The sequence below is a fragment of the Epinephelus lanceolatus genome, chromosome 17, assembly GCF_041903045.1.
Source record: "Epinephelus lanceolatus isolate andai-2023 chromosome 17, ASM4190304v1, whole genome shotgun sequence".
Taxonomy (NCBI): Eukaryota; Metazoa; Chordata; class Actinopteri; order Perciformes; family Serranidae; genus Epinephelus; species Epinephelus lanceolatus.
Window position 1 is genome coordinate 1046055 of NC_135750.1, and position 27338 is coordinate 1073392.

A 27338-nucleotide genomic window follows, 5' to 3' on the forward strand; every position below is an offset into this window, starting at 1 on the left:
CATCTCAGAAAGTGTAAAGAGTGCAGATGGAGACTGCAACAGGGTTTGTTTTCTCTAGTAAAATTGTCTATTGTCTACATATAACTACGTATAACTAAGTATCTACAAATGGCAGAGGCATAAAGTATAAGAAAGTCTCTCTCTCTGTCTCATTGTGTCATATGGATTACTGTTAATTTATTATGCTTATCTGTTCTGTACGACATCTATTGCACGTCTGTCCGTCCTGGAAGAGGGATCCCTCCTCAGTTGCTCTTCCTGAGGTTTCTACCGTTTTTTCCCCGTTAAAGGGTTTTTTTTTGGGGAGTTTTTCCTGATCAGCTGTGAGGGTCATAAGGACAGAGGGATGTCGTATGCTGTAAAGCCCTGTGAGGCAAATTGTGATTTGTGATATTGGGCTTTATAAATAAAATTGATTGATTGATTGATGGTACATGTTGTACTTTTACTGCACTACATCTCAGAGGAACATGCGGTACTTTTACTGAACTACATCTCAGAGGAACATGTGGTACTTTTACTGCACTACATCTCAGAGGAACATGCGGTACTTTTACTGCACTACATCTCAGAGGAACATGCGGTACTTTTACTGCACTACATCTCAGAGGAACATGTGGTACTTTTACTGCACTACATCTCAGAGGAACATGTTGTACTTTTACTGCACTACATCTCAGAGGAACATGCGGTACTTTTACTGAACTACATCTCAGAGGAACATGTGGTACTTTTACTGCACTACATCTCAGAGGAACATGCGGTACTTTTACTGCACTACATCTCAGAGGAACATGCGGTACTTTTACTGCACTACATCTCAGAGGAACATGTGGTACTTTTACTGCACTACATCTCAGAGGATGTAGTTCTTCAGGAAGTTGTTTTCCAACAGGAAGACATCTCCAGTTTTTCATGTGACAGCAGGAACCTTCATGAATGATAACTGACCCTCTGTGTTTCTCCTACACACTGATGAGCTGTTTTATACACTGATAGATGTGTGAAGCAGCGACTGTTGTGACTCTAAAGTCCAGAGGCCGTTTGTTTCCTCTGGATCATTCCAATGTGTCGGCAGGATCTTGACAGCCAGCTCTCAGCTGATGGAAGTGGCTGCCTCCTTTTCTCCCACTATTTACACTGGTGGTGTTGATGTGCACGTCTTCACCCTCACATGACTGATGCAACATGTGTAATGAAGTCATTACCAACAGTCAGCAGACAGTAAGAATGGAAACAGATTCTTAGATGGAGCTCTGCTTGTTTTCTAACAGAACTTTGTGCACTTCCTGTTCACACTGAAGGAGTCTCTCCTCAAACACAAGTTCAACATCATGTGGCTTTAAAAGCAACATCTCCTACGTAGGAGATAATATCTCAGTGCTGAAGTGGGTGTGCATAAGGTTAGGAGATAGTGAACACATGTTAGGAGACATGATCTGGTATGTAGAAGATAATATGTCCTCAGTCAGGATAATGTCTTGTGTGTAGGAGATCATATCTTGTAGTGAGCAGATGAACTTTTGGCCAACATCAGCCTCAAAATAAATAAAACAATCCTCAGCTTGCCTCTCAGTCAGAATACTAACACCTTACATCTGGCTTTAATCTGTGTGAACTCACTGACAGATGGACTGTAAGAGACATTTGGGCAGCTGTGTATTAATATGTCTCATTGACTATATGAAGATTCTGCTGCTGTCCATTCATATTGGAGCTGCTGTATATTTGGGCCGAGGGCGCCACCTGCAGTGTGGAGGCGGCACTGGGTGGATGTGAAGAATGAGACTGACGTGAGAGCAGCTGTTTGTCACCGCCCCTTCCTTCCTGTTGGCACTTTAGTTTCACTTTGTGTGCTGGTCGTCGTGTCGCAGCTTCTTGTCTCCATCTAAAGGTTTGTAAGCTTTGACACTTTTCACTGTGTGACTCTTGAATGACTCTTTGTTAGTTCACTTCCTGTAGAAACTTGTTAAAGTGGAGTTCAGTTTCCACCATGAGAGGAGGATCAGTGAGGACCGGACAGACACGTCCCTCCAAACCCTCTGAAGAAGAACACAAACTCTTCAGTCCGGACTTTAACACTCTTCACTTCTTACTCTCTGTTTGTCACCAACTGTTTAGACTCTAAAAGAAAAGTTACAGGTCCACTCATGCGCACGGGGACGGCGCGCGCAGGTCGTAGTCAGTTACTTTCGGTTCAGTGCGTCGGGGTCGGGAGCGCGCAAATCACACTTTGGGTTCATTTGCTCTTTTACGCACCTGTGGCGCACTTGGGCGCGTGCTGGAATCAGAGAGGTTATATCATAGAGGCTGAGACGATCATGGCCAATCACATGCAGTCTTTCATCCCCTTTACACGCAGAGCTCTCCGCGTCATGACGCACGGGCACTTGGGATCCTTTTTGTTCAGAGGAAACTTTGGGTGCGCTCCGAATCACATCCTTTCTACTTTGAATAGGTCCTGCAGCTGCCCTTAAAAAGTACCTCCTGTTTGTTATGGAGTCCATGATTTCCCTGTGACACTTACAGATGTTTGTGTAACTGTGTTTGGATGTTGTTTTATGAGGCTCTGGTGTCTTTCAGTTGTCTCTTTGTCTTTAACGTTACACGCCTCGTCTTTCTCTCACATGCACTCTTACTTTTCTCTCTGTGCTGTCTCAAGTGCTGATATAGATTGGTCGTGTTGCCGCGGGACGTGGCGACTTTAACTTTTACACTTTTACACTTTTACACAGCACGTCTTTCTGTTCAACGTCACCGTACCTGAATCCAAAGTATCGCCATGTAATAGACGTTTTTTTTTCACCACCAACTCAGCCTGTTCATGTTCATGGTCGTGGTCATGCTCTTCGTCAGCGACGACGCTGAAATTATCTTCCGATTCGCCAGCTTCCGATATGCTGAAAAATGGTGAAATGTGTCTTTATTGCATTTTCACAGATAGAATAAAGGTTTCACAAATCAGAAACTGTGTCTGAACGAATGTTTAGCCTCTGTAGGATAATCTAGGCCATATTTGAGAAGTCTAGGTACAGTCTAATGAGGTCTAGGTATAAAACAAAAACGGTGAAATCTCCCCTTTAGCATTTTCACAAATAAAATAAATGTTTCGCAAATACAATAGTGGGTGTCAGGCAAAGTTAATGTCTTCCCTAAAATGTCTAAAATGTTTTCACATCAAGAAGTGTCACAAAAAACAGACAATCAGTGGACAAACAGTCGCACTGCACATTAAGTTAATTTCCCCTTAACTTTCCCCTTAAGTGCCGAATCGGAAGCTTCAGCGTCTGTGTTGGTCACTGCTGCAGCCAGCTGGTCACCTGAAAGTCACTGTACATGTGTAGGCCATGTTGTGTTTTCTGGCTTTCACTACTTTTGTAATGTTTTAACTTTAGTCGCGCAAAATGCTTTTTACCCTTTTATACAAATAAAAAACACTAAATTCTGGCTCTTTATTTGTAAAAAGGAAGAAATACACCAAAACAGTCTTCTCTGGTTGCAAAGCCAACAATGGTAACACAGCAACAACAGTGATCAACAAAATGATCAACAAAAACAGTGAGTAAAGAACAAAATGCTCAGTACTTAAATGGTAACATAAAATAAATAAAGACATTTAAATCAAATATCAATAAAATATAAAGTTGCACTGTGCAAATTGCTCAACAAAAACAATAACTGTATAAAAGAGATGTTGAAATCTGCGATGGTGGAAATGGGTCAAAAAAACACAGAAACCCACTCAATCTGTAAAAAGTCTTGTGGCTGCTGCTGCAGTGATCTGAAGCTGCTGAACACTTGGTGTGTGTGTGTGTGTGTGTGTGTGTATAGGCACTCACACATGTATAGTTGTAAATGTACGAGTGCTCGAAGGCAACAGGTGAACATCCACTGACCACTCTGAATGCTCATATGGATCCAGTCCTTTAACTCCTTTAATTTTTCAGCATATCTTGCCTTTGCCTTCCCATTGAGACTTTCGCGGTCCGTTTTCTTTACTTTGGTCCATTCAATGTTGCCGTCCTATTGTCGTCGTCCACGCTCACCGTTTCAGGTAACAAATATGGAGATAGATTTGTTTCATAATTATGTGTGTGAACAGATCAACAATCTGTGTGTAACTGTGTCATCTGTAAATATAAAACACCACGAATACAAGAAAAGATTTGTAAACTCACAAAAATATTTTGCAAGTATGAAACTGATATACACAAATAGGCTAAACACACAAACACATTCCACAAATAAAATAAGTATCTGTGAATACATTAAATTAATTGCAAATAAATGAAAAGCATTTGTGAATCTCAGTTCTACACGTGGATTTGCTTTTTACACACACACAGTTTTTGAACAAACTTTCTGCCAGTCTGAACGAAAATGCACTCGTATCACTCGGCCATCTTCGGATAGCACAGCATTTTATACATTGTAAACAGGACATGAAAGTTTTTACTGGTCGATGACATTTAGAGAGAAAAACTGGTTTTATGTTTGTAAGTGAGCGTCTGCATAAAGAAGGTGTTCAAAGCACATCAGCCATATTCAATCAGCACAGAAATAATGATGGCTGTTATTATTTTGGGTGAACTGAGTGTGTCAGCTCAAAGTGACATGCTGCAGTTTCCCTTTGTGCCACCAGAGGGCCACAGATCCACCAACAGCCTGACTGAGAGGAGACATTAGTGGTGGACGTCACGTGACTCAGAGTCCATCAGTGATAATCAGGAGGTTGAGTCCAGGAGAAATGATGTGAAGGATGAATGAGTGATGACGTGCTGATCAATGATTGGACTGATGCTCTCAGTGTTTCCTCTACAGATGAAGGTAGAAAGTCTCTGGGAGCTGATGGGATTGATTTTGGATGATGTGACGAGCACATTGGAACATTTGAAATGTTGAAGAGCTTTTCAGAGTCGCTCAAACACAAGTGAAAAGTGAGGTTATCCCCAAAGACAGACAAAGACAAAGCAACATGAAGTGTGTCCCTGTGGTGTAGAAGAGGACACATTATGAACTCTAACAGAGGCTGAGAAAACCTTCTTCTTCCTTCACATCATTTCACTCACTGTTGTTCTCTCTCTCATGGAGTCTCTGTCCATAAATGTGCTGCCATGTGTGAATGAAGCTGTAAGAAACATCAGCGTAAACGTCTCCTCTGTCTCAATGAGCAAATATCACTTTAACAAATCCATGACGGCAGCAGTGTCACATATTTCCTGTCTGAAGAGGGCTTAAAAGAGCCAGTCTGCCTCCAGTCTGAGTCCTGATGGAGCACATGGTCCCACTCAGATCAACAGAAAACTCTTTGTGTCCACAGACCTGGTCCAGACAGCAGAGAGCTGCAGAGTGATGAAGTCCATGAGAAGAAACTGAGTAAGTGGACCTTTGATTGATTCCAGTCTCTAATGTGTCTCTGTTGGTTCATGTGTTCACCTCCTGTCTTTGATCCAGACTCCACAGCACAAGGTTTATCTGACAACAAACACTTTAAAGTCTAATGATAAACCTGTCTGTCTGTGTCTGTCTGTCTGTCTGTCTGTCTGTCTGTCTTCATCAGGAGGCTGCAGGTTATCACCAACATGAAAAGGTATCACAGTCAACACTTGACATCACATTTGATCCTGTTTCACCTTCAACATGTTCATCAACTCTTTAACTGAATATCTTTTTTTTTCATTTGTACATCAAACTGTTTTCGGAGAATATCATCTGCAGATTCATTGACAATGAATTAATCATTTGTTGCAGCATAAAGACAAGTATACATGTATCTCTGTGTCAGACATTAGCTTCCTTGGTGCAGTGTGCACCTCACTGATTAAATGTTATCAGTTCAAATCCCAGCTGTGACAGAAAATATAGTGTTGAGTTCCCCTTATGTGACACATAACTCCATCTTGTTAAACCATAATCTTCAGCTGTCAGCACTCACACACATTTTCTTCAGTAAATTCAGTTCTAGTTAAACGTTGCTGTGTTGATCCTTTTCCTGTTGATAGCTGATAGTTTCTCCAGCAGCTGCTGAGGCTGAAGACTAAAAACTGAATTTCCCTCCCTGCTGGTCTTCCTCTCTGTGTGCTAGGATCCATCAGAGACCAGACTCACCTGGACCTGGACCTGACCCTGACCCCAGCTGTGTGTCCCCCAAGTCTGACCCGTCACATGAACATGGCATCAATGTTAAAAGACGAAAAGTCTCTGCTGCACAGTAAGCTGACATTAAAGGGATAGTTTGGGTTTTTGGACATGAAGTTGTGTAAAACGCTGACCACCTGTAGCTCTGATGTGACGGTGTCACTTCTGTCAACGAGCCTCCTGCTCTGAGAAAGTATGCATGTGTTTTGTTAGACTATTTCTACTATTTCTGACAACTGCACGTATGTCAGGCTCACTTCAGCTGCCCACAGATCCCGACGGACAGAGAAAACGCAATTTCCGCACTGCTGTGCCCAAAGAGAGACATATTACCTAATACCAGTCTATATAACGATGTCTGTAACTGATTGTCTGTAAAACAAAATGTTTGATTGAACTAATAGCCTGTTGCGTTGTGGAGAGTACATTATACGCGGCCTCATTTTACCGTAGGCATTTAGTTTATTATATTAGGCGAACTGCTAAATCCATGACATGAGTGATGAAGGTTTTTATTTTAACAGAATTGAGATGTTTGTAAGAACTTGTCAGGTGTGTGAAGATGTAGAGTGAAAGATGGTTTTCAGATTGAGGTGGAAGATGTTCAGTGACTCTGCTGTCCTGACTTCAGCAGGAAGTTCATTCCACCACTGTGGGACCAGAACAGAGAGGAGTCTTGACTGAAATGAGAGACCACAGGGTCCTCTGAGGGACAGGGTGGACAAACGTCCAGAGGTAGAGGAGGAATGTAGGGTCTGACTGTGGCTTCTTAGTATTAAGGACCAGGTCCTCATGTACAAAGGGTGCATACACACAAAAACATGGTGTACGTCCTTTTCCACGGCAAAGTTCAGATGTATCAAGAGTGAAATGACCGTGGAAATGTGCAGTGCCTCACACCAACTTCCTGGCTGGGGTACGCACGTTTCTACAGCTGTTGATCCTTTGACACATGAACAACTAACACACCTTTGATATACTGGCATGTTTAAATTTAAATTCAAAAGCTTTATTTCAAACCAAATAATACCATACATACAACATTTACGCATGAACCTCTATCTTACAGGGCTGTGAGCAGCCTGTTGTCTGACCTGTATGAGTTACACAAATGTATAGGTATTTACCTTGGGGGTAATCTGAGTCACCCACATGTGCTCCCACCACCCCTCAGAGAGCAGAGTCACCCACATGTGCTCCCACCACCCCTCAGAGAGAGAGCAGAGTCACCCACATGTGCTCCCACCACCCCTCAGAGAGCAGAGTCACCCACATGTGCTCCCACCACCCCTCAGAGAGCAGAGTCACCCACATGTGCTCCCACCACCCCTCAGAGAGCAGAGTCACCCACATGTGCTCCCACCACCCCTCAGAGAGCAGAGTCACCCACATGTGCTCCCACCACCCCTCAGAGAGCAGAGTCACCCACATGTGCTCCCACCACCCCTCAGAGAGAGAGCAGAGTCACCCACATGTGCTCCCACCACCCCTCAGAGAGAGCAGAGTCACCCACATGTGCTCCCACCACCCCTCAGAGAGAGAGCAGAGTCACCCACATGTGCTCCCACCACCCCTCAGAGAGCAGAGTCACCCACATGTGCTCCCCCCACCCCTCAGAGAGCAGAGTCACCCACATGTGCTCCCACCACCCCTCAGAGAGCAGAGTCACCCACATGTGCTCCCCCCACCCCTCAGAGAGCAGAGTCACCCACATGTGCTCCCACCACCCCTCAGAGAGAGCAGAGTCACCCACATGTGCTCCCCCCACCCCTCAGAGAGAGAGCAGAGTCACCCACATGTGCTCCCCCCACCCCTCAGAGAGCAGAGTCACCCACATGTGCTCCCACCACCCCTCAGAGAGCAGAGTCACCCACATGTGCTCCCCCCACCCCTCAGAGAGCAGAGTCACCCACATGTGCTCCCCCCACCCCTCAGAGAGCAGAGTCACCCACATGTGCTCCCACCACCCCTCAGAGAGCAGAGTCACCCACATGTGCTCCCACCACCCCTCAGAGAGCAGAGTCACCCACATGTGCTCCCACCACCCCTCAGAGAGAGAGCAGAGTCACCCACATGTGCTCCCCCCACCCCTCAGAGAGAGAGCAGAGTCACCCACATGTGCTCCCACCACCCCTCAGAGAGCAGAGTCACCCACATGTGCTCCCCCCACCCCTCAGAGAGAGAGCAGAGTCACCCACATGTGCTCCCACCACCCCTCAGAGAGCAGAGTCACCCACATGTGCTCCCACCACCCCTCAGAGAGAGAGCAGAGTCACCCACATGTGCTCCCACCACCCCTCAGAGAGAGCAGAGTCACCCACATGTGCTCCCACCACCCCTCAGAGAGCAGAGTCACCCACATGTGCTCCCACCACCCCTCAGAGAGAGAGCAGAGTCACCCACATGTGCTCCCCCCACCCCTCAGAGAGAGAGCAGAGTCACCCACATGTGCTCCCCCCACCCCTCAGAGAGAGAGCAGAGTCACCCACATGTGCTCCCACCACCCCTCAGAGAGAGAGCAGAGTCACCCACATGTGCTCCCACCACCCCTCAGAGAGAGAGCAGAGTCACCCACATGTGCTCCCACCACCCCTCAGAGAGAGAGCAGAGTCACCCACATGTGCTCCCACCACCCCTCAGAGAGAGCAGAGTCACCCACATGTGCTCCCACCACCCCTCAGAGAGAGAGCAGAGTCACCCACATGTGCTCCCACCACCCCTCAGAGAGAGCAGAGTCACCCACATGTGCTCCCCCCACCCCTCAGAGAGAGAGCAGAGTCACCCACATGTGCTCCCACCACCCCTCAGAGAGCAGAGTCACCCACATGTGCTCCCACCACCCCTCAGAGAGAGAGCAGAGTCACCCACATGTGCTCCCCCCACCCCTCAGAGAGAGAGCAGAGTCACCCACATGTGCTCCCACCACCCCTCAGAGAGAGAGCAGAGTCACCCACATGTGCTCCCACCACCCCTCAGAGAGAGAGCAGAGTCACCCACATGTGCTCCCCCCACCCCTCAGAGAGAGAGCAGAGTCACCCACATGTGCTCCCCCCACCCCTCAGAGAGAGAGCAGAGTCACCCACATGTGCTCCCACCACCCCTCAGAGAGCAGAGTCACCCACATGTGCTCCCCCCACCCCTCAGAGAGAGAGCAGAGTCACCCACATGTGCTCCCACCACCCCTCAGAGAGCAGAGTCACCCACATGTGCTCCCCCCACCCCTCAGAGAGAGAGCAGAGTCACCCACATGTGCTCCCACCACCCCTCAGAGAGAGCAGAGTCACCCACATGTGCTCCCACCACCCCTCAGAGAGAGAGCAGAGTCACCCACATGTGCTCCCACCACCCCTCAGAGAGAGAGCAGAGTCACCCACATGTGCTCCCACCACCCCTCAGAGAGAGCAGAGTCACCCACATGTGCTCCCCCCACCCCTCAGAGAGAGAGCAGAGTCACCCACATGTGCTCCCACCACCCCTCAGAGAGCAGAGTCACCCACATGTGCTCCCACCACCCCTCAGAGAGCAGAGTCACCCACATGTGCTCCCCCCACCCCTCAGAGAGAGAGCAGAGTCACCCACATGTGCTCCCACCACCCCTCAGAGAGCAGAGTCACCCACATGTGCTCCCCCCACCCCTCAGAGAGAGAGCAGAGTCACCCACATGTGCTCCCACCACCCCTCAGAGAGCAGAGTCACCCACATGTGCTCCCCCCACCCCTCAGAGAGAGAGCAGAGTCACCCACATGTGCTCCCACCACCCCTCAGAGAGAGCAGAGTCACCCACATGTGCTCCCACCACCCCTCAGAGAGAGAGCAGAGTCACCCACATGTGCTCCCACCACCCCTCAGAGAGAGAGCAGAGTCACCCACATGTGCTCCCACCACCCCTCAGAGAGAGCAGAGTCACCCACATGTGCTCCCCCCACCCCTCAGAGAGAGAGCAGAGTCACCCACATGTGCTCCCACCACCCCTCAGAGAGCAGAGTCACCCACATGTGCTCCCACCACCCCTCAGAGAGCAGAGTCACCCACATGTGCTCCCCCCACCCCTCAGAGAGAGAGCAGAGTCACCCACATGTGCTCCCCCCACCCCTCAGAGAGCAGAGTCACCCACATGTGCTCCCACCACCCCTCAGAGAGCAGAGTCACCCACATGTGCTCCCACCACCCCTCAGAGAGCAGAGTCACCCACATGTGCTCCCACCACCCCTCAGAGAGCAGAGTCACCCACATGTGCTCCCACCACCCCTCAGAGAGCAGAGTCACCCACATGTGCTCCCACCACCCCTCAGAGAGCAGAGTCACCCACATGTGCTCCCCCCACCCCTCAGAGAGAGAGCAGAGTCACCCACATGTGCTCCCACCACCCCTCAGAGAGCAGAGTCACCCACATGTGCTCCCACCACCCCTCAGAGAGCAGAGTCACCCACATGTGCTCCCACCACCCCTCAGAGAGAGAGCAGAGTCACCCACATGTGCTCCCACCACCCCTCAGAGAGCAGAGTCACCCACATGTGCTCCCACCACCCCTCAGAGAGCAGAGTCACCCACATGTGCTCCCCCCACCCCTCAGAGAGAGAGCAGAGTCACCCACATGTGCTCCCACCACCCCTCAGAGAGCAGAGTCACCCACATGTGCTCCCCCCACCCCTCAGAGAGCAGAGTCACCCACATGTGCTCCCACCACCCCTCAGAGAGCAGAGTCACCCACACTTGCTCCCCCCACCCCTCAGAGAGCAGAGTCACCCACATGTGCTCCCACCACCCCTCAGAGAGCAGAGTCACCCACATGTGCTCCCACCACCCCTCAGAGAGAGAGCAGAGTCACCCACATGTGCTCCCACCACCCCTCAGAGAGCAGAGTCACCCACATGTGCTCCCACCACCCCTCAGAGAGCAGAGTCACCCACATGTGCTCCCACCACCCCTCAGAGAGCAGAGTCACCCACATGTGCTCCCACCACCCCTCAGAGAGCAGAGTCACCCACATGTGCTCCCACCACCCCTCAGAGAGCAGAGTCACCCACATGTGCTCCCACCACCCCTCAGAGAGAGAGCAGAGTCACCCACATGTGCTCCCACCACCCCTCAGAGAGCAGAGTCACCCACATGTGCTCCCCCCACCCCTCAGAGAGCAGAGTCACCCACATGTGCTCCCCCCACCCCTCAGAGAGAGCAGAGTCACCCACATGTGCTCCCACCACCCCTCAGAGAGAGCAGAGTCACCCACATGTGCTCCCACCACCCCTCAGAGAGAGAGCAGAGTCACCCACATGTGCTCCCACCACCCCTCAGAGAGAGAGCAGAGTCACCCACATGTGCTCCCACCACCCCTCAGAGAGAGAGCAGAGTCACCCACATGTGCTCCCACCACCCCTCAGAGAGCAGAGTCACCCACATGTGCTCCCACCACCCCTCAGAGAGAGAGCAGAGTCACCCACATGTGCTCCCACCACCCCTCAGAGAGAGAGCAGAGTCACCCACATGTGCTCCCACCACCCCTCAGAGAGAGCAGAGTCACCCACATGTGCTCCCACCACCCCTCAGAGAGAGAGCAGAGTCACCCACATGTGCTCCCACCACCCCTCAGAGAGCAGAGTCACCCACATGTGCTCCCACCACCCCTCAGAGAGCAGAGTCACCCACATGTGCTCCCCCCACCCCTCAGAGAGAGAGCAGAGTCACCCACATGTGCTCCCCCCACCCCTCAGAGAGAGAGCAGAGTCACCCACATGTGCTCCCACCACCCCTCAGAGAGAGAGCAGAGTCACCCACATGTGCTCCCACCACCCCTCAGAGAGAGCAGAGTCACCCACATGTGCTCCCACCACCCCTCAGAGAGAGAGCAGAGTCACCCACATGTGCTCCCACCACCCCTCAGAGAGAGCAGAGTCACCCACATGTGCTCCCACCACCCCTCAGAGAGAGAGCAGAGTCACCCACATGTGCTCCCACCACCCCTCAGAGAGAGAGCAGAGTCACCCACATGTGCTCCCACCACCCCTCAGAGAGAGAGCAGAGTCACCCACATGTGCTCCCACCACCCCTCAGAGAGAGAGCAGAGTCACCTACATGTGCTCCCACCACCCCTCAGAGAGAGAGCAGAGTCACCTACATGTGCTCCCACCACCCCTCAGAGAGAGAGCAGAGTCACCCACATGTGCTCCCACCACCCCTCAGAGAGCAGAGTCACCCACATGTGCTCCCACCACCCCTCAGAGAGAGAGCAGAGTCACCCACATGTGCTCCCACCACCCCTCAGAGAGAGAGCAGAGTCACCCACATGTGCTCCCACCACCCCTCAGAGAGCAGAGTCACCCACATGTGCTCCCACCACCCCTCAGAGAGCAGAGTCACCCACATGTGCTCCCACCACCCCTCAGAGAGCAGAGTCACCCACATGTGCTCCCCCCACCCCTCAGAGAGCAGAGTCACCCACATGTGCTCCCACCACCCCTCAGAGAGCAGAGTCACCCACATGTGCTCCCACCACCCCTCAGAGAGCAGAGTCACCCACATGTGCTCCCCCCACCCCTCAGAGAGAGAGCAGAGTCACCCACATGTGCTCCCACCACCCCTCAGAGAGAGAGCAGAGTCACCCACATGTGCTCCCACCACCCCTCAGAGAGAGAGCAGAGTCACCCACATGTGCTCCCCCCACCCCTCAGAGAGAGAGCAGAGTCACCCACATGTGCTCCCACCACCCCTCAGAGAGAGAGCAGAGTCACCCACATGTGCTCCCACCACCCCTCAGAGAGAGAGCAGAGTCACCCACATGTGCTCCCACCACCCCTCAGAGAGCAGAGTCACCCACATGTGCTCCCCCCACCCCTCAGAGAGCAGAGTCACCCACATGTGCTCCCACCACCCCTCAGAGAGCAGAGTCACCCACATGTGCTCCCACCACCCCTCAGAGAGCAGAGTCACCCACATGTGCTCCCACCACCCCTCAGAGAGAGAGCAGAGTCACCCACATGTGCTCCCACCACCCCTCAGAGAGCAGAGTCACCCACATGTGCTCCCACCACCCCTCAGAGAGCAGAGTCACCCACATGTGCTCCCACCACCCCTCAGAGAGCAGAGTCACCCACATGTGCTCCCACCACCCCTCAGAGAGCAGAGTCACCCACATGTGCTCCCACCACCCCTCAGAGAGAGAGCAGAGTCACCCACATGTGCTCCCACCACCCCTCAGAGAGAGAGCAGAGTCACCCACATGTGCTCCCACCACCCCTCAGAGAGCAGAGTCACCCACATGTGCTCCCACCACCCCTCAGAGAGCAGAGTCACCCACAATTGCAGCGACTCTCCGTTCAAACGGGGTGAGCTCCTCCTCTCCTGTCCCCCCGCCTGTTTTGGCCACACTGGGCGGTGGTGGGCAGCCCTCCTCCGCTTCACGTCCACCTTAATGTCGGACCACTTCATTTTTAATTCTGTGTGTGTACGCTTTTCTGACCCCACAGCATTGACAGCCTCACACACACTCTCCCACTCACTCCTCTTACGTTTAGTATTGATGCCGGAGGACAGCGTGCCAAAAACTACATTTTTTGTGCACCTCCACTTCAGTGAGTAGAGCCTCCACTTCAGTGAGTAGAGCCTCCACTTCAGTGAGTAGCGCCTCCACTTCAGTGAGTAGAGTCTCCACTTCAGTGAGTAGAGTCTCCACTTCAGTGAGTAGAGCCTCCACTTCAGTGAGTAGAGTCTCCACTTCAGTGAGTAGAGTCTCCACTTCAGTGAGTAGAGTCTCCACTTCAGTGAGTAGCGCCTCCACTTCAGTGAGTAGAGCCTCCACTTCAGTGAGTAGAGTCTCCACTTCAGTGAGTAGAGTCTCCACTTCAGTGAGTAGAGTCTCCACTTCAGTGAGTAGAGTCTCCACTTCAGTGAGTAGCGCCTCCACTTCAGTGAGTAGCGCCTCCACTTCAGTGAGTAGCGCCTCCACTTCAGTGAGTAGAGCCTCCACTTCAGTGAGTAGAGCCTCCACTTCAGTGAGTAGCGCCTCCACTTCAGTGAGTAGCGCCTCCACTTCAGTGAGTAGAGCCTCCACTTCAGTGAGTAGAGTCTCCACTTCAGTGAGTAGAGCCTCCACTTCAGTGAGTAGCGCCTCCACTTCAGTGAGTAGAGCCTCCACTTCAGTGAGTAGCGTCTCCACTTCAGTGAGTAGCGCCTCCACTTCAGTGAGTAGAGTCTCCACTTCAGTGAGTAGAGCCTCCACTTCAGTGAGTAGAGCCTCCACTTCAGTGAGTAGCGCCTCCACTTCAGTGAGTAGAGTCTCCACTTCAGTGAGCAGAGTCTCCACTTCAGTGAGTAGAGCCTCCACTTCAGTGAGTAGCGTCTCCACTTCAGTGAGTAGAGCCTCCACTTCAGTGAGTAGCGTCTCCACTTCAGTGAGTAGCGCCTCCACTTCAGTGAGTAGAGCCTCCACTTCAGTGAGTAGCGTCTCCACTTCAGTGAGTAGCGCCTCCACTTCAGTGAGTAGAGTCTCCACTTCAGTGAGCAGAGTCTCCACTTCAGTGAGTAGAGCCTCCACTTCAGTGAGTAGAGCCTCCACTTCAGTGAGTAGCGCCTCCACTTCAGTGAGTAGCGCCTCCACTTCAGTGAGTAGAGCCTCCACTTCAGTGAGTAGAGTCTCCACTTCAGTGAGTAGAGTCTCCACTTCAGTGAGTAGAGCCTCCACTTCAGTGAGTAGCGCCTCCACTTCAGTGAGTAGAGCCTCCACTTCAGTGAGTAGCGCCTCCACTTCAGTGAGTAGCGCCTCCACTTCAGTGAGTAGAGCCTCCACTTCAGTGAGTAGAGTCTCCACTTCAGTGAGTAGAGCCTCCACTTCAGTGAGTAGCGCCTCCACTTCAGTGAGTAGAGCCTCCACTTCAGTGAGTGGAGTCTCCACTTCAGTGAGTAGCGTCTCCACTTCAGTGAGTAGCGTCTCCACTTCAGTGAGTAGAGCCTCCACTTCAGTGAGTAGAGCCTCCACTTCAGTGAGTAGCGCCTCCACTTCAGTGAGTAGCGCCTCCACTTCAGTGAGTAGCGTCTCCACTTCAGTGAGTAGAGCCTCCACTTCAGTGAGTAGCGCCTCCACTTCAGTGAGTAGCGCCTCCACTTCAGTGAGTAGAGCCTCCACTTCAGTGAGTAGAGTCTCCACTTCAGTGAGTAGCGTCTCCACTTCAGTGAGTAGCGTCTCCACTTCAGTGAGTAGCGTCTCCACTTCGCATTCTGTGAAGTTTTTCTTTTTCTTTACTCAATCCTTTGTTTTAGTTTTCTGATCGTGCAGAGAGGGGAATCTCAGGTGCAGGGTTCATTTAAACATGATTTGCATATTTAAATAGGGGCGTGGACAGGGAGGGGTCGGGTACTCCAACATGTGCGCTCAATTCCACGTTGATTGGGATGTACAAAGGAAATGTGCTTGGATTCATGTGTACGCACAGATTCATACATCTGGATGTTTTTGTGCAAAGGTTTTTGTGCAAGTCTTTGTACATGAGGCCCCTGGTCCCCTCACTTCCCTGTAGACCAGCACCAGAGTCCTGAGCTGGATGTGAGCTGAGGCTGCGAGTCAGTGTGGAGAACACAGAAGAGAAGTGGTGTTGGAAAACTAAATTAGGGTTGATGACAGACAGGAAGTACCCCTCTGGACCTAACCCTAACTCTGCAGAGCACTGGGGACTAGTTGAGGAGGTCTCCTCAGGTGTGCTGTGGCCTAAACCAAACTTCAGTTTGAAGTGATGTGGCAGGTCAACAGTGTAAAGTCTGAACACGTCTGACTAACAACACACTGCTTAAACAATTACACACCAAATACAAACAAGTGTCACATCAGAGGGGTATTCCAGGTAGGAGGTTCAACAAACTGAGTCTAATCCTGAACTCTGACTTACTCTGAGCTGGGAAACTCTGAGTATCTGGTTCCAGAACAGCTGATTTGAATTAGTTCAGTCAACTCTGAGTAGGTACACCTTGAGTTAAGCACGTGCACAACCACAATAAAAAGCCATCATCAGTGGAGCCCCTATACCTTGAGTCACCATGGCAACCGGAGAGAAAAAGTGATCAACTTATTTTACACCTGTGGAATTGGAGGCGCTCATGAATGGAGAGAAAGGCATCATGGGAGAAAACTGCTGCCCGAGTCAATGCGTACGTTTGAATGCACTAGTCCATTAATTTAACATTTAACCACACTTAATTAAAATCGTAGCTTACAGGTGAAACAGTGGTTTTGAATAAAATCTGATGTTCATGTAGGTTCAATCTCACAGGGGAAAAACACACTTGGAAGCAGCTTCAAATGAAATATAAAAACATCATTCAAACAGGTAAGACACATTTGACTTGGCCATGACTGTACCTTCCTTTAGTTTGATTCATATTTGATTTATTAAACAAAGTAGCTTCAATAACCTGTCATTCAGTGGCTATGTCATTATGTACTGTAGGTCACCAATGTCATATAAAAAGCTACAGTTCACAAAAAACATTTGCTCTGATGAGAGCGCACGTCTGCAGTGTGTCAGATTTGACATGTGTGGCCGGTAAATGATTGAGTCTGATGAAAAACGGTACGGTTCAGATATTCATTGGGGAAAGACAGCACATCTAGACGGGGTGTGAAGATCCTCTCCCAGCGTAAAGCATTGTGAATTAATTCTGCCTACATACGAACAGCCCATGTGTGTCTGCCAGCTTGCTTCAGGCTCAGCAGTAGGGAGGAGACAGGGTGAACTCAGGGTGTCTTATAGAAAACCTGCCAGTGAGCAGGTTAGGTTCACAGAGTCAGTTGCCATGGTGATGGACTCAGAGTTTGACTTACCTCTCTGTTTCCCTCATCTCAGGGTTAACACACTCAGAGTTTTCACTAAACCCTCTTTCTGGAATACCCCCCTGATGTGATTCTAGTTGTTTAGTTATTGTATCCCATTGTAATGTTGGTTAAATGAGCATTATAAGCAAGACGTGTTTCAAAAACATGCTTTAACTGTAATAAAATAACTTTCACTGTCCAATAAAACCTTTGAAATCAGACATAGAAATCTTGTATGTTCAGTAAATGTCAGTGTTTCTATCAGTTTCCAGCAGCAGAGAGAAAAGTCCCCTGTACCCAGCTGTGTGTCCATGAAGAGTGATCGGTCTAAGGGTCGTCTGATTGACTTCAAAGATGGACGTCCTTCTTCTGACCTGCTGTAAGTGAATGAAACTGTTGATTGAAACAGATGAACTAACTGTTGTGATCCTCAGTCATGAGACACAGAATCAGGTGTCCATCATTTACAGTGTTGTTTACATCTGGTTTTCATTCTGATCAATCATGACAGAACACGTCTTTAACTAACTGGTCTGTGTGTGTGTGTGTGTGTGTGTGTGTGTGTGAGAGAGAGAAAGAGAGAGATGAAGGACCAGATGCAAAGGACTTGAGAATAGATTAAGTAGTCTGGGGACTAGTTCCACAGTTTTGGGGACTACCTGCAGAGGTCTGGTGACAGAGTGCAGTTTGATGAAGAGTCAGTAGTTTAAAAGAGTTTCCTGTTGGAAGGTCACCATTTGTTCATAAGTAGTCTTTTGTTTTGCAGACGCCTCCAGAAACACCCTCTGATTAAAGCTAAAGCTCCAGATTGCTAATTGCAATTATAAGCAGGGAATGTAGTGCAGGCTCCACCCACAAATGACTAAGACAAAGGTTCAGCATTGACAGAAACTGACCTTACTCCCAGATGTGCTGTGATTTAAACCAAATATAGGCCACAGTTTCAAGTGGGTGGAAGGTCAAGAGTATTAAGTCTTAACCTGGCATGGGTATAAAATTCCAAAATTCCAAATAGCACATCAGACATTGCAGCGGTGCCTGGACAGCGTGACGTGTGTGGTTGTGCTGCTGCCGTGGTCCTGCCAGATGCCTCCTGCTGCTGCTGCCATCATTAGTCATTAGTCATACTTCTACTGTTATTATACACATATGACTATTGTCACACAAGTATACTGTCAGATATTAATACATACTTTCAACATATTGTACCACAGTAGCCAGAACTATAACTATAATATTATTACTTTCATTAATGTTGTTGTAACCTACTGTCATTACCTGCATCTCTCTGTCTGTCTCTCTCTCTCTGTCTCTCTCTCTCTGTCTCTCTCTCTCTGTCTCTCTCTCTCTCTGTCTCTCTCTCTCTCTCTCTGTCTCTCTCTCTGTCTCATTGTGTCATATGGATTACTGTTAATTTATTATGCTGATCTGTTCTGTACGACATCTATTGCACGTCTGTCCGTCCTGGAAGAGGGATCCCTCCTCAGTTGCTCTTCCTGAGGTTTCTACCGTTTTTTTTCCCTGTTAAAGGGTTTTTTTGGGGAGTTTTTCCTGATCAGCTGTGAGGGTCATAAGGACAGAGGGATGTCGTATGCTGTAAAGCCCTGTGAGGCAAATTGTGATTTGTGATATTGGGCTTTATAAATAAAATTGATTGATTGATTGATTGACTGTGGTGGTCGGCGCCCTGCGTCACACACATCCACTAGTCAACTCAAAAATACCTATGCTGGGTTTTCAAACAAAAATGGTGCATATTCACTCACTAGTAGAAGATGTCCAGTCCATCCTCAGACAGACAGTCAGTTAGCTTGTCAATCCCTGGCAATGACAGAAAAGGTCATTCATAGTTCACTTGTTCTATAGAACCAGATTAACTCTGTAAATCCACCATCGAACTGCCCATCTCCAAGGACATCCATCCCCTGCAGCTGACTGCAGCACACTGGCTGGACTACAGGAGGTCAGTCTGGTGTTTATAGAGAATCACTAAGCTTGAGTCGTAAGAAGCGTCACTCAGTTTTGTTTTCATTGGCCAAATTTTGTATGAAAGCTTTTTGTTTTGGCTTGTTGGGATCTTGAAGAGATTTTGTGTTGAGACGTGGACTCTTGCTGAGATTTGACTGGAGATAAAGACTTGTTATATTGGTGGTTGACCTGTAGGTTTTATAATGGGCACTGAATGTGTAATACACTGTGGTGAACTTCAAATTCTTGTGTGCGTTTTATTTTTTGTTGTCGACTGGTGCCTTGTTTGGTTGATTCTTATTCCAAGGCTCATAAACTGAAAGACATGGGTCCTTTCTGGAGGTGATTGGTACCTAACTAAGAAACATTATCTTTGTCGGACCTGAACTCTGACTGGTACCTGGGCTCCAAGTCAAACTGCTGTAATGTGACTCTAATGGTTTAAGTTATTACTTCTCATTGTAACGTCTTGTTTAAAATGCTGATGTTGCTTAGTTGGGTGAAGAAGCAACCAACAAGCACCATAAAAATGCAGAGTCTTCTTTGCTGTTAAAAACATGCTTTAACTGTATTAAAATAACTTTCACTGCCAAATAAAACCTTTGAAATCAGAGACAGAAATCTTGTATGTTCAGTAAATGTCAGTGTTTCTATCAGTTTCCAGCAGCAGAGAGAAAAGTCCCCTGTACCCAGCTGTGTGTCCATGAAGAGTGATCGGTCTAAGGGTCATCTGATTACCTTCAAAGATGGACGTCCTTCTTCTGACCTGCTGTAAGTGAATGAAACTGTTGAATGAAACAGATGAACTAACTGTTGTGATCCTCAGTCATGAGACACAGAATCAGGTGTCCATCATTTACAGTGTTGTTTACATCTGGTTTTCATTCTGATCAATCATGACAGAATACGTCTTTAACTAACTGGTCTGTGTGTGTTTTTGTAAATGATATAAGTTCTACAGTCTCCTGGTGCAAACATCATGTGAGCTCACTGTTGATGATTCCTCCACAGAGTGGACCAGGAGAGCTCAGAGGTTCCCAGTGGTCAGTCTGCCCAGCAGCATCAAACACACCTGGACTCCATATTTGTGGTCTGTACATGTACAACAACTACTTTGACATCTATTCTGTTCACAATCATCTCCATGCTGCACTTTTTACACCAGTGGATTGTCAGTGTGTCCAACATGGATCTGATGTTTGAGTGTGTCATTCATATAATATTCTGTTCCAGCTGCTGGAGGAGAACATCCTCACTTTTGTGAAGAACGAGCTGAAGAAGATCCAGAAGGTTCTGAGTTCAGATTACCCAGAATGCTTAGAGAGTCAGAGGGAGGATGAGGAGGTGTTGGATGGTGAGGATGAAGAGCAGAGGAGGAGCAGCAGAGAGGCATTTCTGAAGATCACACTGAACTTCCTGAGGAGAATGAAGCAGGAGGAGCTGGCTGACTGTCTGCAGAGCAGTAAGAGGATTTCTATAAAGATTTAACATGATGGATAAATGGGACGTTTACTAATGTCTCAAGAGACGGACCAAAATATATTCATATACTCATTCTTTGAGGAAATGACATGTTGAAATATTTTCTTTGTCTTACTGATCTTCTTTGTTGTGTTCATTCAGGACATCTTGCTGCAGTCTGTCAGCGTAAACTGAAATCTGACCTGCAGAAGAAGTTCCAGTGTGTGTTTGAGGGGATCGCTAAAGCAGGAAACCCAACCCTTCTGAATCAGATCTACACAGAGCTCTACATCACAGAGGGAGGGACTGCAGAGGTCAATGATGAACATGAGGTCAGACAGATTGAAACAGCATCCAGGAAACCACACAGACCAGAAACAACCATCAGACAAGAAGACATCTTTAAAGCCTCACCTGGAAGAGATGAACCAATCAGAACAGTGATGACAAAGGGAGTGGCTGGCATTGGGAAAACAGTCTTAACACAGAAGTTCACTCTGGACTGGGCTGAAGACAAAGCCAACCAGGACATACAGTTCACATTTCCATTCACTTTCAGAGAGCTGAATGTGCTGAAAGAGAAAAAGTACAGCTTGGTGGAACTTGTTCATCACTTCTTTACTGAAACCAAAGAAGCAGGAATCTGCAGGTTTGAAGAGTTCCAGGTTGTGTTCATCTTTGACGGTCTGGATGAGTGTCGACTTCCTCTGGACTTCCACAACAATGAGATCCTGACTGATGTTACAGAGTCCACCTCAGTGGATGTGCTGCTGACAAACCTCATCAGGGGGAAACTGCTTCCCTCTGCTCGCCTCTGGATAACCACACGACCTGCAGCAGCCAATCAGATCCCTCCTGACTGTGTTGACATGGTGACTGAGGTCAGAGGGTTCACTGACCCACAGAAAGAGGAGTACTTCAGGAAGAGATTCAGAGATGAGGAGCAGGCCAGCAGAATCATCTCCCACATCAAGACATCACCAAGCCTCCACATCATGTGCCACATCCCAGTCTTCTGCTGGATCACTGCTACAGTTCTGGAGGATGTGATGAAGACCAGAGAGGAAGGAGAGCTGCCCAAGACCCTGACTGAGATGTACATCCACTTCCTGGTGGTTCAGACCAAAGTGAAGAACATCAAGTATGATGGAGGAGCTGAGACAGATCATCACTGGAGTCCAGAGAGCAGGAATATGATTGAGTCTCTGGGAAAACTGGCTTTTGATCAGCTGCAGAAAGGCAACCTGATCTTCTATGAATCAGACCTGACAGAGTGTGGCATCGATATCAGAGCAGCCTCAGTGTACTCAGGAGTGTTCACACAGATCTTTAAAGAGGAGAGAGGACTGTACCAGGACAAGGTGTTCTGCTTCGTCCATCTGAGTGTTCAGGAGTTTCTGGCTGCTCTTCATGTCCATCTGACCTTCATCAACTCTGGAGTCAATCTGATGGAAGAACAACAAACAACATCCCAAAGGTCTAAAGTCAAAAAAAAAAGAGTCAGAGACAAACCGAATCTGAAGTATCTCCACCAGAGTGCTGTGGACAAGGCCTTACAGAGTCCAAATGGACACCTGGACTTGTTCCTCCGCTTCCTCCTGGGTCTCTCACTGCAGACCAATCAGAGACACCTAAGAGGTCTGCTGAGACAGACAGGAAGTAGCTCACAGACCAATCAGGAAACAGTCGAGTACATCAAGAAGAAGATCAACCAGGATCTGTCTGCAGAGAGAAGCATCAATCTGTTCCACTGTCTGAATGAACTGAATGATCGTTCTCTAGTGGAGGAGATCCAACAGTCCCTGAGTTCAGGACGTCTCTCCACAGATAAACTGTCTCCTGCTCAGTGGTCAGCTCTGGTCTTCATCTTACTGTCATCAGAAGAAGATCTGGACGTGTTTGACCTGAAGAAATACTCTGCTTCAGAGGAGGCTCTTCTGAGGCTGCTGCCAGTGGTCAAAGCCTCCAACAAAGCTCTGTAAGTACAGAGACAGTTGGATTCATATATCATAACTTAAATGCTCTGTTGTCTTTTCAACAAATTGCTTGTTTTTCTCTATTGTTGTCTCTGTAGGCTGAGTGACTGTAACCTCTCAGAGAGAAGCTGTGAAGCTCTGTCCTCAGTTCTCAGCTCCCAGTCCTCCAGTCTGAGACACCTGGACCTGAGTAACAACCACCTGAAGGATTCAGGAGTGAAGCTTCTGTCTGATGGACTGAAGAGTTCACACTGTACACTGGAAACTCTCAGGTCAGATCAAGCTGCAGACCATCTGAAATGATTTCACATATTTCTCTAAACTCCATACAGTTTAAACATTCTCTCTCATGTCAGCATTTCTGAATCTGACAAATGTTCAATCAGGATTTGAAACTTCACAGTTCAGAAAGTCTTTTCTGGTTCAGTTCCACCTACTGAACAACATACAGATATGAACTCTGGCTGATATAGAAAAGACCATTATGCTTTCATATCATGTTATTTGGATTGACTCCTTATTTATGAGTTAATCATAATTAACTGTGAGGATTTTAATCTGTGCTCAGAAGAGATTATACTGTAGATCACCAAATTTAGTGGGTCCTCACTTGTTACCATCTGGATGAAGATATTTCAGTTTTACTGAACAAATGTAAAGTGTTCTTCTTGACTCAGTGTTATAATGCAGGTCTGTTAGTTTCCTGTTAGCTGAAGTACTAACTGAGATCTTTGTTCCTTTAGATTTGACTTTAGTCCAGACTCATTAATCAAAGAGGATTACATTTGAACACAGATATTTTCCTTCTTGTTGATTGTTGTCTCTGTAGGCTGAGTGTCTGTGACCTCTCAGAGAGAAGCTGTGAAGCTCTGTCCTCAGTTCTCAGCTCCCAGTCCTCCAGTCTGAGACACCTGGACCTGAGTAACAACCACCTGAAGGATTCAGGAGTGAAGCTTCTGTCTGATGGACTGAAGAGTTCACACTGTACACTGGAAACTCTCAGGTCAGATCAAGCTGCAGACCATCTGAAATGATTTCACATATTTCTCTAAACTCCATACAGTTTAAACATTCTCTCTCATGTCAGCATTTCTGAATCTGACAAATGTTCAATCAGGATTTGAAACTTCACAGTTCAGAAACTCTTTTCTGGTTCAGTTCCACCTACTGAACAACATACAGATATGAACTCTGGCTGATATAGAAAAGACCATTATGCTTTCATATCATGTTATTTGGATTGACTCCTTATTTATGCAGGTCTGTTAGTTTCCTGTTAGCTGAAGTACTAACTGAGATCTTTGTTCCTTTAGATTTGACTTTAGTCCAGACTCATTAATCAAAGAGGATTACATTTGAACACAGATATTTTCCTTCTTGTTGATTGTTGTCTCTGTAGGCTGAGTGTCTGTAACCTCTCAGAGAGAAGCTGTGAAGCTCTGTCCTCAGTTCTCAGCTCCCAGTCCTCCAGTCTGAGACACCTGGACCTGAGTAACAACGACCTGAAGGATTCAGGAGTGAAGCTTCTGTCTGATGGACTGAAGAGTTCACACTGTACACTGGAAACTCTCAGGTCAGGATTCATCAACATGTTCAACTGATGGCCACTTAAATCCTGATTTACATTAGTTGATAAACTCATAACCATCACAGGATTGTCTCTGCTGATATGATTTCAAACCAGTTGTGTTTTGTGTTTCAGTCTCTTTCCATCAACATGGTTTATCTTGTTTTTTTCTCTGTTGTTGGAACTTGAAATATCAGAGAGGAATCAGTAATGTTGTCAGATAGTTGGTGGACATTAGTGGGTGTTTGGTTGGGACTAGAAAAAAGTCAGTAATAATGTTGATGTAACCCCACAGTAGGCGACAGTATGGCAGTACTGTGGTACCCACCCTCACATTATGTGACATGTGTGTTGTTTTGTGTGTTTGCAGTGTGTCAGGCTGTCTGATCACAGAGGAAGGCTGTGCTTCTCTGGCCTCAGCTCTGAGCTCCAACCCCTCCCATCTGAGAGAGCTGGACCTGAGCTACAATCATCCAGGAGACTCAGGGGTGAAGCTGCTGTCGGCTGGACTGAAGGATCCACACTGGAGACTGGACACTCTCAGGTATGAAGAGGCCTGCTGCAGCCACACACACTCAGTCTGATAGAGGAGGTAGAGCTGGAAACTTTGTCTCTGTCACACTGCAAACCTAACCTGGTTGGGACGAGTTTATGCTCCGAGTTTCATCTTAAAATCGTCTAAAAAGCAGCTTTCACTGCTCCTTTGAGTAGCGTCACTCTATAATCACTGTGAATATATGAGCGATGCAGATTGTCAGCTGAGGGAAAACGTTATAAATGCACTTTATCCAACTTGTTGAGCCGTAACGTTACAGACATGTCCCCTCACGAAGCTTTGTGATTACAGTAGTGTTTACTGTCTCTGTCAGGTCACTTTATTTTAACACAGGAACCTAGAGTCCATCAGTGATGCTGAAAATCTGAGTAACATTGTTTTATTTTATCTGTAAGGTTGTTGTTGCTCTCACTGAATTACTGAATATATTTGTGTCCTCTGGTCCATCTGTCCACACTGGCTCTGAAAAAAGCTTCTTTAAAATCACAGGTAGCAAACAGGTGACTATATTATTAATCAGGATGATGTTTACTGTCATATGACATGTGATATAATTCCTTCAGACCACCATAACGTTACCACTGTGGATTAGGTTTTATGTTTGCTCCTGATTAGCTCAAGTCTGTTTACACTGCTGGTATATTACAGCTGATAGAACATTAATTATTCCCTTGGTATTTATCACAGATAATATTCAATCAGTCAAATTCATTTCATTTTAATTTGCCCCCAAACTTTAGTGATGTCTGTGTCTCCTTCATTAAGGGACAGTAAATGCAGTTCTTGAGTAAAAGCTTTAAATCTGCTGCATCAAGTTTAAAGTTTCAGAGCTGTAGAAAGAGCAGCTGTCACGTTAGAAATAAACAGAGAGGTCACATAAATATATTCACATATGAGTTCACACAGTTAGTCATATTAATGCAAACACTCCTCTCTGGCTGTAACTGAAGCCACAGTGTTGCTTTTTACGGTTTTACTTTTCAAGTTCAGTTGATGCGCTGAACGCATCATTTGACTTGTTTTATGTGAACGTGCAGAGCCTGAAGAAGAAAGCCTGAGTTAACAGACAGTTGACAACCACCTTCATGGTGTCTGTTATCTCTGACTGAGACTTTAGGGTTTGTTGAGTCAGCTCAGACAAAGAGAGACTGGTTCTGTTGAACTGGCTTCGTGGTGCAACCCTCTGGTTTGTGGGCTCATATCAAATAATGACAGAGAGTTCCCTGGCTGAGAAGAGTCGACTGGTTGTGGGACTGACCACAGAAACTACTGTACTACTACTGCTGTCATATTTTCAGCTCCAGATTACAGATGATAAAAACCAGTGCTGACTGTTGCTAGGAGACAGGATGTGAACAGCAACCCTAACCCATCCAACCATCCACCCCGACCTCCTCCATCAGAGGTTGTGTCTCCTTTACTTGTGACAGACAACAGTCATTATGACACAAACAAAGGAGGTCACTCATCAGGAGTAAAACAGGTGGTTTCAAAGCTCCAATAATCAATACTTGTATATTGACAATGGATCAGCTGACTGTAATGGTCAAGTGTTGTGTGGTGGTGATGAACCCACAGTAAACTGTTGAAACACCACCTGCTCAGGTACACTGAACTAAAACAATATCAGCTGATTAATAATAAGTGATGAACATGTCAGTCCATGTGGAGACAATAACAAAGCTGTGTGTATGAGAGTGATGTAATGTCCATGTTTCCATGGTGAAAGAGGAAGTGCTGCTCTGACCCCCCTCCTCCTTTCAGGGTGGAGCCTGCTGGAGTCCGATGGTTGACACCAGGTCTGAGGAAGTGTAAGTGTGTTTTTCATTTGATCTTCAAACTGTGACATCACTCATTCAAATCTCTGATGTCATCATCAGAGTGATGACAGATGAATAACTGCAGCTGTATTGTGTCTTCTTCTCTCCATCAGATTCCTGTGAACTCACAATCGACACAAACACAGTACACAGAGAGATCAAACTGTCTGACAACAACAGGAAGGTGACACATGTGGAGGAGGATCAGTCATATCCTGATCATCCAGACAGATTTGACTACTGGACTCAGCTGCTGTGTAGAACTGGTCTGACTGGTCGCTGTTACTGGGAGGTCGAGTGGAGAGGATGGGTTTATATATCAGTGAGTTACAGAGGAATCAGGAGGAGAGGAGGCAGTGATGACTGTTTGTTTGGAAGGAATGATCAGTCCTGGAGTCTGATCTGCTATGATGGTGGTTTTTACTACGCCAGGCACAATAAGAGAGGAACATCCATCATCTCCTCCTCCTCCTCCTCCTCCTCCTCCTCCTCCTCCTCCTCCTCCTCCTCCTCCTCTGGTAGAGTAGCAGTGTATGTGGACTGTCCTGCTGGCACTCTGTCCTTCTTCACAGTCTCCTCTGACACACTGATCCACCTCCACACCTTCAACACCACATTCACTGAACCTCTTTATCCTGGGTTTGGGTTTAGGTTCTGGTCACCTGGTTCCTCAGTGTCTCTGTGTTCTCTGCAGGAGGGAGAGTCTCCTCCTGTTAGAGAAACTTTGTCACTGCTGAACAGATAGTTCAGTGTGTACAGGATCACACACAGCTGATGGTAGTTCAGAGAATGTGTGTAGGATGTGAGTTTGTCCTGAGGGTGGCGCTAAAGAAAACACTCTGGACTCCACAGATGATTCGTTTTCTGCTCGACTGTTTTTATTGATGATGTTTGTGTAAACTTTTAATTTCTCTTCATTCTCCCTCCAAAGTTTTCCTCCAGTGGTCAAAGTGAGTAACTGCAGCTCTCTCCATACAACACTGTTCATATTCATACACACAACTGCATACTGGCATTTCCTGTGAATCCTTTCAGAATAAAGTGTTCGACTTCC

The 27338-nt window shown here is 47.6% G+C and overlaps 1 protein-coding gene across 2 annotated transcripts; it reads left to right on the forward strand.

Annotated features, from left to right (window-relative positions):
- The first annotated feature begins 1823 nt into the window (after positions 1-1823).
- Positions 1824-27338, forward strand: LOC117248349 (uncharacterized). Of its 2 annotated transcripts, XM_078160522.1 has the most exons (15): positions 1824-1894; positions 5321-5376; positions 5561-5590; positions 6086-6211; positions 17202-17315; positions 19562-19675; positions 19916-19994; positions 20138-20366; positions 20528-22343; positions 22440-22613; positions 23171-23344; positions 23741-23914; positions 24279-24452; positions 26229-26275; positions 26398-27338. In XM_078160522.1, the coding sequence occupies exons 3-15, from the start codon at positions 5583-5585 to the stop codon at positions 27027-27029; spliced, it is 3861 nt and encodes a 1286-aa protein (XP_078016648.1). In that variant the 5' UTR covers positions 1824-1894; positions 5321-5376; positions 5561-5582; the 3' UTR covers positions 27030-27338. The 2 variants fall into 2 exon arrangements, with proteins under 2 accessions (XP_078016648.1, XP_078016649.1); XM_078160523.1 differs by lacking the exon at positions 1824-1894 and having other exon boundaries at positions 5255-5376.

What these genes read in the sequence shown, in the direction of transcription:
- LOC117248349 (XM_078160522.1), top strand. An exon ending in CGTCCTTCTTCTGACCTGCT is followed by an intron (nt 17,316 to 19,561) that starts GTAAGTGAATGA and finishes TGTTTCTATCAG; the next exon opens with TTTCCAGCAGCAGAGAGAAA. An exon ending in TGTACACTGGAAACTCTCAG is followed by an intron (nt 23,915 to 24,278) that starts GTCAGGATTCAT and finishes GTGTGTTTGCAG; the next exon opens with TGTGTCAGGCTGTCTGATCA.